Here is a 16251-nt window from a genome sequence, read left to right as displayed (position 1 = left end):
AAATTTAAGTAGTTATTTTTTAATGACTACATATTATATTTTGTTTTGTAAAATTATTTACATTTTTTTACAATAAAAACTTTAATTAAAGCAAAATTGCTTACAAAACACTGTTTATAATATATGTAAAGAATTAAATGTTAAACATATAGTTTGTTTAAGATTTGGTCTTTGAATCTAGTTATTAACAACCAGGTTCAAACTATTTAGCTATTATTAAGTTGACAATATCGAAAGTAAGTTTTTCTTGCCCAAAATCCCAATGGGGAAAGGTATTACCTAAGCTAAGTGCAAACTTTGCCATAAAGTAATTGAACCTTCAATTAAATTGTTCCGTGTTGCAATATCTATTCAAATAAGACTAAATAAAGTTAGCCATTGTATTATACACAATCTCAGGCTTTGTTTCCAGTTTTACTTAAATAGCAGTTGAGTAAATCTGTTTGGCTTGTTGTGTTCTGATAACTGAAAATGCTAGGTAAAGTGAGAGACTCTTTTGTTATGGGACATTGTTCCAGTTTATCTATCTTTTTAAAATGAATGAAAGGATAAGTGATTTTAATACCAGCAAGATATTGAAATCACTTATCCTTTTATTCATTTTACTCAGATCTCTAAAGACGAAGTCTGTATTAACTAAAAAAATCTATTGTTATTGACAAATGTTAATGTTCCTTAAACATAATGCATTGTGCTTTTAATACGAGTTAAATCAATTTTTTAGAAAATTAAAAAAGCGTGTAACAGCAAATTTATCTTACTTTACAATTTAAAAATTTCAATTAAAATTTTTTTTATCATTTTACATGAGTAAATTATCATTTCTATCAGTATAACTACTATAATTCATCGATCAAAACCTCATTGTTTAATGTTCTTTATATAAAAGCAAGCTTTGTCACTTTTTTTCTCCTATCTTGTTTCTTATTTTTTTGAATAAACAAGCCTAAAAAAATGAATTTGTTATTTATTCCAGTACTAGAAGCTGTTGCATTTGACAAACCTTTAATATTCATTATAATGTTGCAGTCCTAAGATTTGAAAGATTTCCACCATTTTATAGGTAATATATTTTTTTAAATTTAGTTTTGAAAAATTTATCAAAAAAATTTATTATTTATTTGTTTGGAGCTTTGGTTTTAGTACTACAGGTAGGAGTGATCCTCCAAAAATTAGAATAAAATATTGCAGAAAGTTATTATCAATAAATAAGAAAGTAAATAAAAATCTACCAGTGGATAATTGTAACGAACTTTCATCCTTAACTTAAACAGTTGAGGTTATTTGCTTTGACACCTTTTCATTCTTGAAAAGAATAACTCTCAGCATTTTGAACAGCTGATGTTTTTGTGCATGGGTGCCTTATGCCCTTTCCAACCAGTTGAAAACAATCTGTGCAGAATGAGTTTAATCTTTCAATGCATAGATTTTCATTTAACTCAATTATATAATTTTTTAAGTTAAAAATCTTGTGGCTGCTCTTGTCTGATACCATACAACAAATTGGACATAAGCATTGATCCTCAGATGGAGCAACCCTTCCTAACTCTATTAGTAACTCTCTTCCACTTTTCCAAACCTCTCCTACCGTTTTTACAGGCTTTCCTTGATGTGAACAAGATTGTTTGTATTTTTAGTGAAATATTTTAGAAAAAATTTAATAAATACAATAAAATATTTATAAAGTATAATAACCTTTATGGCATATCCGTTTATATCAAAACCGAATCCTTTGCGTGCATAGTCTGGAATTAATTTCACCAATAATGGCATATTGAGAAGAGAGAGTTGTCTGTTTTGTTACAGCAAAAGAATAAACTAAATTTCTGGACTCATTATGATTTTTTTTACTTGAAAGATGAGCCATTTGATATGTAATATTTATCTACCTTTATTGTTATTTAAAATAAATGTTTAATAATTAAAGATGTTATAAAAAGTAGTTAAAACTTTTGCAAAATAAAATAAAAAAGTTGTAAAATTTTTTACAATATTTCTAAACAAGTCATCAAGATCTTTATTAGTGAAACTATTAAAGTATTATTATTTATTAAGTTAACCACATTTTGAAGACAAAAATGGAATGTCACGTGGCTTTCTATGAATAATGTAATGAAAGTAAACTTAAATAATAAAATTAATGTTGTTTTTTAAACGTTAATTTTTGGATTTCAGAAAATATCAATTTTGGACTAAGAAGGAACGCTTTCGATTTTAATTTCAACACATCCAGCTCGTACATATACATATTAATAGAATCTAAAGAAAAACCTTATGTCTTTTGAAATTCAACCTAAAACCCCTAGAATCAAGCAGTGTTCAGGCAGTTGCAGATTTTTTATTTTTAAAAATTCTTTTTTTTTTTTTAGGTTTACCAATGCAAATAAATACAATTTTCTTTTTTAAAATATACAAATAGCGGATGCATTAAGAAGACAAAAAATCGGCAAGCCCCTAATAATCTGTAAATAATGTAGTCATTAAAAACATGTCATTAAAAATTGATGTTCAGCGTTGTGGAGCTGGGGGGGGGGGCATATGAATTAGTACAAGGCAACTAGGGTTGAGGGGATTTTATTTTGAACTACATTACCTCCCAGAAATATTTTTTTTAAGGATCCTGATTATGGTAAGCATATTTTATAACCCTAACCCCGTGCGTTTATGTATTTTTTTGACAATTGAGTTGACTAAGTTTATTTTAGTTCATAATTATAGTTTGTAACTTTTGGAAATATACCTGAAAAATTTATGTATAAGTACTGAATACTAAAGGGCGTTTAAATTGGTTCTTTATTTTCAGAGAAATCTTTTTCTAAAATAACATACTAAAACAGGAGAAATATTGAATAAGTTTCAAAAAATTTGAATAACTTTATTTTTTAAACATATATCAATAAACGTTGTTATGAAAAATATTTTTTATGAAAATATAAATACACAAAATAACATTTAACTGATATATATATATATATATATATATATATATATATATATATATATATATATATATATATATATATATATATATATATATATATATATATATATATATATGAGTAGTATAGAGAGTCAAAAGCAATCTAAAAATATTTTATAATTTGAAAAAGATGTTTCTTTTTATTGCCAATCCGATTAGATTCACTTAATCAACAGCCTCTTTAAATAATAGTATTATTATAAAGTTATGTACGAATGAGGTTTTCTGAAAACTTTTTAATTTGTTGTTAAAATATAAGACTTATTTAAAGACCATATTAAACTTATTTAATGTCTTTTTGGATAACCAATAATATAATGATGTCTACTTGTATAAATTTTAAGATGTAATAATAAAATTATGAAAAAGCAATTATTTTGGCTAAAATAATTGCTAACAGCATTTCAACTAACATGTATATTTATTATTATTATTTTCAGAGAAATCTTTTTCTTTTAGCTATAAGCAAATCAGGGGCTTTGTGCTTGTCATTGTTAATTTTTATATTTTAGTTTGATTGTTCTTTTGGTCAAAACTGTTAAAGTTTACAACATTATTCTGAAACATTGTCGAAACGTCCAAATTATTTCAGTGGTTGACAACTCTGTTAATTAAAAGTTGTGTCAATTTGCGATTTTGTTGGCGCTTACGATGTCCTCATTATGGAATAATTTTTTCTGGTACTTTATACCAGTTACATGGTCTAACTTATTCTCAAGTTTGTACTGCAGAATGTAATCTGCATGTGTTCTTTTATCTGTCAAAGTAGTTAGATAAGGAATTTTTATTCTTTTTTCACAATCAAAGGTTTTAAGTGAGTGAGAGAATTTTGTGGCCCTATTTTGAACAAGCTCAATGCATTAAATATCTTTTTTTGAGTAAGTATTACAAGCAGGCACAGCAAACTCTATATGGGGTCTAATGTAGGTTGTATATAAATTTTTGTTATATGTAAACCAGAGGTTTATATTCCTACTCAGGAAAGCGCTTTTCATCCTTCCAAGATGCTATTGGCTTTAGAAGCTAATTTTTTTTATTTGGTTGGTGTGACAATTACATCTTAGTGTGACAATTACATCTAAGTGTGACAATTACATCTTAGTGTGACAATTACATCTTAGTGTGACAATTACATATTAGTGTGACAACTACATCTTAGTGTGACAATTACATCTTGGTGTGACAATTACATCTTAGTGTTGAAATGAAATTGAAGTCAAGGAGACTGGGCAGGTTTTCTACTTTCAGAGTTACAACAATTACCACTCTAATGCAACGGTATCACATTGACTAATCTCCTCAAGTCAGAGGTAGCTCCTTCATTTAAAGAGCTTGAGAATATAATAAAAAGTGGCTTGGGAAATTCTAAGTGACATTCTTTTAGTGCCCAAGGGTGAACTCCATTGACCCCTGGAGCTTTGTTAATGTCAAAGTTGAATAGACGTTTACTAATATCTTTAATGGGCAGTGTTGGAATCTTTATATTTGTTGATGTACAATTCTCAAATCGTGGCGTCATTACTTCATTTGATTTCTTTGCAAATACAGATTTAAAATAATCATTAAGAATGTTGCTAATGTTCAACTTGTTCTGTTCTAAAGTTTGATACTGGGCCATCAGGATTATTCATATTGCTTATTGACTTTGATGCTGTTTGCTTCAGTTTCGCATAACCATAAAATCTCTTTTTATTTGATTTATCATGTACAATATATTTTTCATAATCTAATACAGAATATTTTAATACTCTTTTTACTTTATTTTGCACTGCTTTATAATTGTTGGCGATGGATATAAGGTTTTAATGATCTGTTTATTCAAGGTGGATGCATTTTGAGATTTTTAGAGTATTTCATTGGTATACAAATGTTTATCAGGCGGTTATACTCTTTAAGAATGTGTTATAGTGATCATTAGTATTTTTATTGATAAATTGATGATCCCATTCAATTTTGTTTAATTCAAACATTACATTTAAGTTTAGTTCAAAATTTAGATTTAAATTGATCTTTTGAGTGTCTTTTTATGAGCATTGGCTAAAATTGGTTCCACCAAATTGATACATGAAAATGTTCAGTGTTATCACTTAACAGTGGATTTGACTCTACATCAAAAATTATATCCATCAAGGTAGTTGCAATAACTACCTTTTTAATTAACAAATGATTGGTAAATAAAGTTTTTACTTAATGTATTGATGAACTCATGATCTGGCACAGCTGGTCCACTGCAGCAAAATGGAGTGTTATCCAAGTCCTATACAGTTTTGTTGTAAGTCCCCTACAATACACATACCTAAAAATATTTTCAAATGCAATTTCACCTATTTGGTAGTCATCTTGCATATCACTTAATTCAGGTGACGGCCTATAAATACAATCAAATAAACGTGTTTCTTTGTACTACATAATGCTGTGTTGGTACTCTTAAAGTTTTGAATTCCTCTGTCACATATATATACTCCCTAACCATGACTGTTTTTATTAAATAGTTTGTAATTTCTTAGATTAGTGCATTTATTTTTGTCAAACCATGCTTTGAAAATAGCAATTATATCTGGCTTTAGTGAGTTTGCAAAAGCATTTATTTGTGTCATTTTGCTATTAAGTGATGTGGCGTAATAACATGTGACATGTTCGATTGAAAGACTTTAGCCAGTTTTGACAGTGACTTATTATTAATAAGCTTGGATAAAACATCTTGTTGGCTTCATTTGGTTGATAGTGATCTGTTATTTTTTACTAGTGTTGATTGATTGGTGCAGAACGTGCTATTTAAACAGTTTTCCAATCCACAAGCAGATGATTAGGTTGGCTGTTGATTTTAAGGGTCTTAGACGATGCAGAAAACGCTTTATGCAAAATAGTATAAAGCTGAAATTTTGCATTGAGGACGTAGGCAGTCTCTGGATGAGCGTAAAAAAAAGCCCCGTTGATTGCACATACCTTTTGGGGCAATTTAGTGTAAAAAATGAGCCAATTTTGACAACACAAATTATCATAAACTATATATGGTTAGTTATGTTTAAATATTTATGCTTATCAGTGTTTATATAAATACTATGACTTGAAAACAATTATTTTTAAAGTTATTTACGTTTGAAAAGTGTAAAATTGTTGAAAGATTAAGCTGCACAAAACTTCATTAAATTTGTTGTTTTCAAAGATACATTTTTTTTGTAAAAATTGTAATAATTTCTTTTGTTTTCACAACAATCGTTTTCAATGAAACATTTTTGTTACTAAAAAATGTTTGCTTCGTATTGAAATATAAAACTTACAAGTTAAACGATAGTTGTTGGATGTGGTAAAAGTACATTTTTTAAAAGAAAAAATGAGTACTGTATTGTGCATGCTTGACTTTGACAAAGAAAGTTACGCCTATATGGAAAAGGTCTCAAAACATTGATTTGATTAAGTGAAGAAAGGACTATGAATGAACTATTATAAATAAAAAAATAATAAATCTTACAAAGAAGTTTTTTGCGCAGTTTGTTCAAACTTCAGTTTGCACAAAATAACTCATATACAATATTGACGTCTTGCTGAATCATTTCTAATTACTTATTTATACAATCAAACATATCAAGTTTGTTTAATTGAAAAATAAAATTGTTTGTTATTAAAAAAGGTTTGGAATATGAAAACATATCATAAGTTATTTTTACACATTTTTAATTATTTTAAAGACCAGTTGTGATAGAACACGCATAATAGTAAAACAGTACTAGTCCATCTTAGCTGTAGAAGAAAGTTTGTGGATTGTTGTAATGATCAATCATTATCTATACCAAGAAAGAATCTACGATCTTCATTTGAAGAGGTATTTGATTGGAAATCAAAATGATTTCTTTGCACTAAAAAAGTGGACCACAAACATTCATTGATTGTTAAAGTTGAGACCATATCATTGATTAAGAAAATGATTGTACGTTCTTTGAATAGAGAGGAGGATTGGGGAAATGCTGCACATTTTCGTTTAATGTCTTGTTATGATCTTGTAGCAGAAGAAGCCATCTATCATATTTCATGAAAGAACAACTTTAGGCTTAAAACTAAAAGCAATAACCGATGCGGACATCCATTAGATCTCACTAAATATTAAAATTTTGAAAAACTCTGACTCTAGTTAGAGGAAGGAACGAACTGCAAACTTTATACCTTTTCCGATTTGTATATTAGGATAAAATAACTTAGTAACGGTTATCCGTATTACTCAATAAAATCTTTAAAACAAAACTGAGTAAATTTTTAATAAAAATAGTATTATAACTTAGATATTTGAAATATAAACTTGTTTGATTTGTGAAGGAATTATTAGGCCAGAAAAGTTACCACCCACAGATCATGCTGCTTATTTTCATTGTGTTAGAGTTTATCTCCAGATTATTGAATGGAAAATGCTAGATGAACCTTTTTTTAACTAGGATCTAAAAAAATGGGAATGAAAGTTAAAAATGGTTGTCTTTTTCCATTACAAACAGACAAAGATGTGGCATCACCCAATATATTAAAAGTGATTCGTTGTGATTGTAAAACTTTGTCAAGAAAGATGTGCGGAACTAATATATGTTTTTTGCAGGAAAAACGAATTAATATGTATGTCTGCATGCAGTGGCTGTCACGGGCAAGACTGCAGTAGTAAAACAGTAAATTTAATTTTTTAAATATATCATATGCACATAATTTTCTTAAAATATATTGGCTGTTTTTGTGATACAGTTGTTATACATTTTAAGGATTTGAATATGATTCAAGCGATCAATTGAAAACAAGAGAAATTTATTTGATAAATTGGTTTTGAAAAAAATAAAATATCGGAAATCAACAATTTGATGAAATTTACATTAAAGTTTCAAATTTACTTTAAAAGAATATATTTCTTATCACATTTTTTTCCCCATTTAAAGTTACGCACAGACAAAAGTTATTATGTTTTGAAACAGAAGAACACAGTATTTAAAAGGCTTTTAAACTTTTGAAACGTTAATAACTTGAAAAATAATTTTTTTCAAGTCATAGTACTTATACAAATATTGATCAGCATAAAATTTTCTATCCAACGATATATAGTTTATGATATTTTGGTGCTGTCAAAATTGAACCTTTTTTTTAACCTAAACTGCCCCAAACAAGATGTTCTTGTAACGCAATCAACGGGGCTTTTTTTTACGCTCATTCAAAGACCATCTACTTTCTCTCTGCAAAATTTCAGCTTTATATCATTTTTGTCTGGGTTTGACTCTATTTTTTGCTGATTCACTCCTACTAAACCTATTACAAAACAAACAGTTGGAACAAGTTTACGTTCATCTAAATACAGTGACAGTCCAGAAAGTAAATTACAACTTTTTTGTGCTTACAACACACAGTTTGCCAGCTAAATCCCTAACCCATAACAAAAAAATGACTATATGTCCAGTAACTTAGAGACACTTACAGTTTGTTTAACATAGAAATTGAAAATTTGGAAAAATTGAAATTTTGATGGTCTCTGCAACATTTTCAACATAAAAATTATGCCAATTAAATAAAAGAATGGGTAAAGATCTATCTATGTTACATTTAATGGTTAAATGTGGTTTCTTATTTTTATATGTTCTTATTAAAATAGGACCATTGTTGGGGTTTTTGTTCGAAATGTTTTGTTCCTTTTTTTGGCTCAAACATACTAATTAGAAAGCAAAATTTTATACGCCACTTTTATCTCTCTCAGTTTCCATCAAAATGATAAAAATAGCATCACAACTTTTGAAACTGTATAAGGACATAAAGTATTCAAAAGGCTTTAAGTAAATAAGAAATAGAGTGATTATTTTTTTTATTTGGTTGATTTATGGGTCTTAGAAGTAAGGCAACCAGAGGTGTTTTTAAAGAAATTTTTTATTGGTGTTTTTAAAGAAATTTTCCTTAATTGTATTTTTTGCTTAATAAAGTCATTAGGACACAAAATTAAAGGATAACAAGTTTTTCAGTTCTGATTACAATAAATTTTTATTGTATTTAGACTTTTTAAAATAGGTATTTTTGGTATATAATAAGTATATACCTAAATAATTTTAAATTTCCTCTTGTTAAATTGTTCCTGAAATTTAAATAGTTCCCTATGAATGGTAAGCAAGTTTTTCACAAAAGTTATAGCAAGTTTTTAGATTTCCGTAATTTGGTGTTCCTAATGACGAAGTTTGGCAAAATCAAAAAGCTCAATACATTAAAAATTTACTGCAATACTAATAGTTCAATAAGGTAAATTGATAAACAATTTGACCACCTTTTTGAAGAAGTTTAGAAGGTTTTACTTAATCATAATAAATAAGAAGTAAGTTGAGATGAATTCATATTAGTAGACTAAACTAAATCTTAATCAAACAAAATATGTTTAAGTAGTTGTAGGTTACAAACTTTTTTTAGTTAAAGCAAATGCAATATTTAATAGTTTTTGTGCTCCATTACAGAAAAAATGCCCGTCTATCCAAAAACTCATGAAGACTGGAGAAGAACTGTCTGCTTTTTGTGCATGAAAAAATGTGACAGATTAGTTACAGATTTCATGAAGGAGTGAATTAAGGCCATACTCAAACAACAGATTGAATTCATTGTTCTCAAGGTTCCATTAGGAGTTTACAACTCTTGATGGAACCTTGAGAACAGTGAAACTAAGAACTCAGAACAAACTTCCAAAAACTAGACCGTGGTCAAATCAGCGGTTTTGAGCTGACAATGCTCAAAAAGAAGTTTCCTCACCAGTGCTCAAAAGGATCAAAATTTAAAAAAGATCGTGCAGACTGATTCTAAAGCGGAAGAAAAACTGGCTGCATAAGTCATTGAGCAAAGTATTACCTTGCCTAGAGAACTAAAAGACTGATCGGAGCACAGGGTGGACGACCAATGTTCTTCATTCCTAGACCTTCCTGCCAAAACACTGAAAAGAAACCCATGCTCTTAACAACCAACATGGTCAAGATTCAAATCGACACTGGTCTTTCTGACAACAAAATCAGAAGACTTGCATTAACTCTCGGCAAGTTATTTGTATAAAGGTTGGGAGAATTAAGCTTCAGAGTTTGCCAGTGTCTGAAAGAAGTTAGAGCATTTTTTCACCATATCAACTTTTTATGATGTTTCACAAGGTGCATCGTATATTTGATGATGTAGATGCTATGTGTGTGCCATACATAGCATCAGTTAGCCTGGGTTTGTTGCCTTGGTGCTTGAAGAAAGAGGAGTTTCTAAATCAAGCAGCATCACTAAAATTGGAATTGATGGTTGTGGAAACTTTTTAAAGTTTAACTAGAGTATCATTGATGCCAGGAGATTGCTCGTATAGGCTGCATTTCAAAAGACGGCAACCCTCACTGTTCCACATATCTGAATACTGGTGTCAAGCAGCAGCTATTTGTGGCCATAGCCGAAAACCTTCCTGAAAACTTTGAGAACCTCAATTCAATCATTGCTATTTTGAGGGTTGTCAGCACACCATTTTTTGTAGCATGTGACATGAAAGTTGCTAATATCCTATGTATCAATCAAGTCTTACTCCAGATCACATCCCTGCTTCTAGTGTGACATCACCTTTGACAATTTGCAATCAAAAACCAAGAATAATCAAATCTATAAGAACTCAAATCTAGCTCTACAATTCACATTCAAGAGAATGCAAATTACAGGCAAAAAAGTACTTAAATGTGATTTATGAGCCTCTCTTTTAAGCAGAGAATGATTCCAAAGCATCCTCCGCTTGTCTTGGAGCTTGTTCCTCCTATAGAACTCAAGTTTTTGCTTTGGAAGGTAAATCATCTTTACAAAGTTCTTCAGAGAATCTGAGAAGGAGCCAGTAAATGGCCTTCGAAGTTGCGTTTGAACATTCAACCCTACCTTGGTGGAGAGTTTGCTGGAAATGACTGCATAAAGCTTCTCAACAAAACAAATCATTCAATTGAGCCTGGTGACCTAACATTAAGATGCCCGAGTCATGAATTTTGCCAAGGCCTCAAAACATTTTTTAAGTGTTGTTCATTCTTATAACAGAAACAATCTCTCTCCAGATTTTGAGGTTCAATGCATTTCAAGAATGCTACATGACTCTGCTGGTCACAGTGACTTCAAAAGTTCACATTGTTTTCCACAACATAAAAAACCTGAACTATAAAAAGCAGTTGTCACTAGTCAACTCTAGGTCGTTTAGATTGAAAAACTGATTACTTAAAAAAATTTGATTACAAGATGTTCAGGACTATTATACAGACAATATTATGAAAAGAACAAATTATTTGGTGAACGTCCTAATGAGAAAATCAATTTTTAAAGGGGATCAGGGCAACTTTTTCCCCTCCCCTTGCCCCCTTTAATTTTTTTTTAAAAAAATTGTACCATCTTTAAAAAAATCAAATTTCAGATACATATTCAAAAATTCAATAAAAAATATCTTGGTTTTCAAAAGATATGACTATTTAAAGAAAAACTAAAAAAAAATTAAGTTCACTTTACATTAAAACATAGTGTAATATTCATGATATAAAAACGTAATATTCATGATATAAAAAAACCTTATCTGCAATATTATTGTATAACATTGTATAACATAATTTTAAATATATAATTATATTTTATGGCATAATATAAAATTATCTGTTGTATATATTATATATATATATATATATATATATATATATATATATATATATATATATATATATACTCAGAAACAGTATAATATAATCCATAATATATACTGATATAATATATATATATATATATATATATATATATATATATATATATATATATATATATATATATATATATATATATATATATATATATATATATATATATACTCAGAAACAGTATAATATAATCCATAATAAATACTGATGTAATATAATCTTCAAAACTATATGATATAATTATACATGATATCTATAATTTATGTAATCAATAGCAAAGAAAGAATCTAAATTCTATGACTTGAATATTCAACTATTGCCTTTCTAAGAAGCTCTCCATGGTTTTCTCTGAACTCTGAAGTCGAGAATCTGCTCAGTGTTTTCAACATATTATGATGAACAGATTCGGAACATAGCTCAGAAAATACTCTCAATGGCAGCTTAGTTTTATTTAAAAACATGACAAGATGGTTTTCAATTATATGACACCATTTATTTCATCCCATAGAAAGATTGTGGTTGATTGTAGTCTTCACATACTCTTGGTTTTCTTAAATTAATATTTTAAAAAAATGCCACTTCATACACACAAAAAATAAAACTTTATTTTTAAATGTATGAGTGGTTTATACATTTATAAAACTTTTACCTTCAGCTTCCTTATATGCTGCAATGGCATCAGCATAACCGTCAAGGAGTTTCATTCCGAAACACATGTTTGCTACTAAATGTAAATTTAGTGTCATTTGTGAGAAATTGCTTTTGATTCAATAAATATTTATTTTTTAGTTATAATTTACCTTTAATATATAAATACTTTGTAAAAATAAGTAAATTTAAAATTTACCTGTAGAAAGAGACTTTTACAGTTCAACAACTAGATGGTAAGAAGTAAAATTAGCTAAGATAAATTTTTTCAAATTTGGCGAAAGCCTCCATATTTTGTTAGCATTTCTACCATCCTGTCCACCTCCATTATACCCATTCCAAATAACTCCATGTTTTTTTAACCAGAGAGCAACATCAGGTTCTTTACACAATACATTTGAAATCTCTGTTATAATCTTCATCAGTAAGTGAAGTTCTGGAGGAGGGATTGCATCAAGCACATACATCTCTTCAGACTCATCCAGGAGAGATGGATGTATAACATTCTTGTAGAGTTGCATAGAGCTTTTTTTAAATCCACTTTCAGCAAAGTGTTTTTTAGCATATTAAAGGTTCTTAGTTCTCCAAGATTTATTTTATCACCATCACAAAATAAACATGAATATTTTCCCCCATATCCTGAAAAACCCAAAACTATGTTGAGTAATTTAAGATCTGCAGCAAGGTAAAACTTTAAATCGTTTAGCTTTGTTTTTTCTATAAGAATTTGAAGATTTGTGTAGCTTTTGCATATATTTTTGGCAAAGCCAATATTATAACTTTGTTTACTCCATTATTCTTGGTTTCTTTGGAGTCATAATTTATTTCTCTGTTAAAAACATTCATAATAACTTTTAAAGATCCTAGGCCACTGCCTACTCCTACACGAATAATAGTATTATCGATTTCCAGTCCTCTAGCAGTGCAAATGTGATTAACTTAAGATATTGGATCTTTGACGTACATTAGATCTTTAAGGACAGTTTCAATAGTTTTATTTTCTTTAACTTTATTTTTGGATAAAAATTTCATTTTTTCCACTGAGTAATAGTTATCTAGAGCATGTGACAATATCCTAACTTTTTTGGAAGAATTAAATTCCACACCTAATCTACCAAAATCTTTTCTTAATTCAATTGCTATTGAATCAATAGTACAGTCTGACATATTATGCTTCCTTTTGGTATTATAGAAAGTCTGGGTTGAGAGTTGGTTTTTTCCCAATCTGCAAACTTAAGTGAGTTCCTCCAGACGACAATGTAACAGTGTTGTCTAACTCAATAATTTTAAATTGTTGAACTTCTTTCAGAAATTTGCTAAGTACTTCCTCAACTGTTATTAAACCTAAAAATTTGTAAATATGTTTTAGGATTACATAGTTTAGGTTTAGGTTTAAATGATTGATGAAAAAGATCCTATAATTTTTACATCAATTATGAAAGTAACTAATAATTTCACAACCATCGTAAAAGAAAAGCTTATTTTTGAATACAAAATTGATATCATGTATTTCTTGCAATTTAGTTAAAATAATATACATCTAAACAGGCTTGATGAGAGGGACTGGTGAGCAGGGTGATGAGAGGGACTGGTGGGCAGGAAGATACCAGGGCTCATGTTTATACAAATTAAATTTTTTTATAAAATAAAAATAACTAATAGCAATAAAAACTAAAGTTTTTTAAAATATTTTATGATCTTACTGAAGCTTTTTTAAAAAAGTAAAAAAAAAACAATAAGAAAAAATATATATATAAGTTTTTCTCTGATAACAAGTACAACAAATTTTATCTATAACCTCCTTTGGTACTCCGGGTTCATTAATATACATGTTTAATACTAATCCTAATTTAAAAAAACTATACTTGTTTAAAATATACTTATTTAAACTATTATAAAAATTATAATTTTACAAATGTTTTAAACGTAAATAACTGAACTACATATATGAGTTCTTTATAAATTACCTGAAAGTTTATAGATTTGGATTTATCTCTTGACATGATACAGAGCAGGTGATTACATGTTGACACTGTATCATCTATATTTATATATAAACAAATGTTTATTCATATTACCTATAGCTTTTATTATATGCAAGTACAAGTACAAGTATTACCTTTAAATCTTCGGAGTAATTTTTTTCTCCCTGATGTGAGCAACCACCTCTCTAAAGTACAATAAAGCTTACAATAAAGCGTCTCCGATAAAGGAAATAAAAAGTTAAGCTTAAAACCCTGCAAAGTCCCTGGATTACAAAAAGGCTTATTAAATCTTCAAAGAAAAAACAAAAACTATACGAAAAATTCTTTTAAAATAGAACTTATCAAAACGAAAAAAAATACAAAGTTTACAAAAACCTGTTTGAAAACTTGAAAAGAAAAGCTAAAAAAAATTATTTCTCAAAATCACTACAAAATAATATTGGTAATAACAAAAAAACTTGGATATAATAAAGGAAGTGATAGGAAAAAATAAACAAAATCATGGTAATACTTTACCAAAATATGTATATACTGAAGATGAAAAAACAGTTATTAATGAGCGAAAAGTTATTGCAGAGAGTTTACATATTTATTTTATAAACGTCTGTAAAAACCTAGCAAATAAAATAACTTCCGGAAATAAAAATTGTAAATCATATATGAAAGAAGAGGACTGTGTGATGGGTGAGCTTGAAGTATCTCCTGATGAACTTTGGTTTACTTTTAGTATGTTAAAACCTAACAAAAGCTTAGGTCTTGATGACATTAGCCCTAGGGTTGTTAAAGAATTTTTCGATACTATTGACTTTATACTAACTATTTTTAATCTTTCATTTAATAATGGAATTTTTCCTCACCTTTTAAAACTAGCAAGAGTAGTTCCAATTTTTAAAGACGGTGATATTCTCTCAATACTTCCATGTTTTTCTAAAATTCTAGAGAGAATAATGCCTAGTAGGCTATACAACTATTTTATAAAACATAAATTGCTTAATAATAATCAGTACAGGTTTAGAAAAGGGCACTCGACAGAACATGCAGTAATTAAATTAGTTAAAGAAATTTTAAACGGATTTGAAAACAACTAATATACTTTTAGGGATTTTTATTGACCTTTCAAAGGCCTTCGATACTGTAGGCCATAATATACTTCTTTACAAACTTAAAAATTATGGAGTAAAAATGATAATTATAAATGATTTTCTTTCCACCTTAATAATCGCAAACAATGTGTATCTTATGACAAAACCTGTACTAAACTAGAAAAAATTTCTTGCAGAGTTCCACAGGGATCTATTCTAAGGCCTTTATTATTTATTATCTATATAAACGATATTTACTTATCTTTAAGTGTATTATACTTCAATCTTTTTGCTGACGACACTCATGTTTTTTATACTCACTCAAACATAGAGTCAATCTTTATCACTATGAATCGTGAGCTTGACAACCTCAATGAATGGTTGAAAGCCAACAAACTATCTCTAAATAAAACTAAATGCAAATATATTTTTTTTTCTAAATCCCCAAATCTGAAAGTTTGCCCCTAAAACTCCCAAATATTAATTGAAAAAACTAACTTACAACGGACTTTCTGCATAAAAATTCTTAGACGTTTTACTTGACGAACAAATAAGTTGGAAAGACCACATTAATTTAATGTAAAATAAAATTTCAAAGAGTATTGGAATTATGTACAAGGCAAGACATATGTTGGACAAAAACTGCTTAAAACTTATCTACTTTTCATTTATCCATAACTATATCAGTTATTGCAATATTGCGTGGGCCAGCACTTCTCCATCAAAGTTAACGTGTATCTTAAATAAACAAAAACAAGCAAGCCGCCTTATTTTATGTGCTAATAAATACACCAGTGCCAATCCACTGCTTAGAAAGCTTGGAGTGTTTAATGTTTATCAATTAAATATTAACAGTATTCATTTATTCATGCTTAGATTTAAATATAGTA

General features: G+C 28.4%; 1 protein-coding gene across 1 annotated transcript; it reads left to right on the top strand.

The window, feature by feature from the left end:
• Window positions 1–14938: 14938 nt before the first annotated feature.
• LOC136075905 (uncharacterized) lies at window positions 14939–15367 on the top strand. Its single transcript, XM_065789348.1, has one exon. The coding sequence runs from the start codon at window positions 14939–14941 to the stop codon at window positions 15365–15367; it is 429 nt and encodes a 142-aa protein (XP_065645420.1).
• Window positions 15368–16251: the final 884 nt, after the last annotated feature.

This window comes from Hydra vulgaris, chromosome 02, assembly GCF_038396675.1.
Source record: "Hydra vulgaris chromosome 02, alternate assembly HydraT2T_AEP".
Classification (NCBI taxonomy): domain Eukaryota; kingdom Metazoa; phylum Cnidaria; class Hydrozoa; order Anthoathecata; family Hydridae; genus Hydra; species Hydra vulgaris.
Note: the sequence above shows the minus strand (reverse complement) of the source record. Positions and strands in the feature narration are given on the sequence as shown.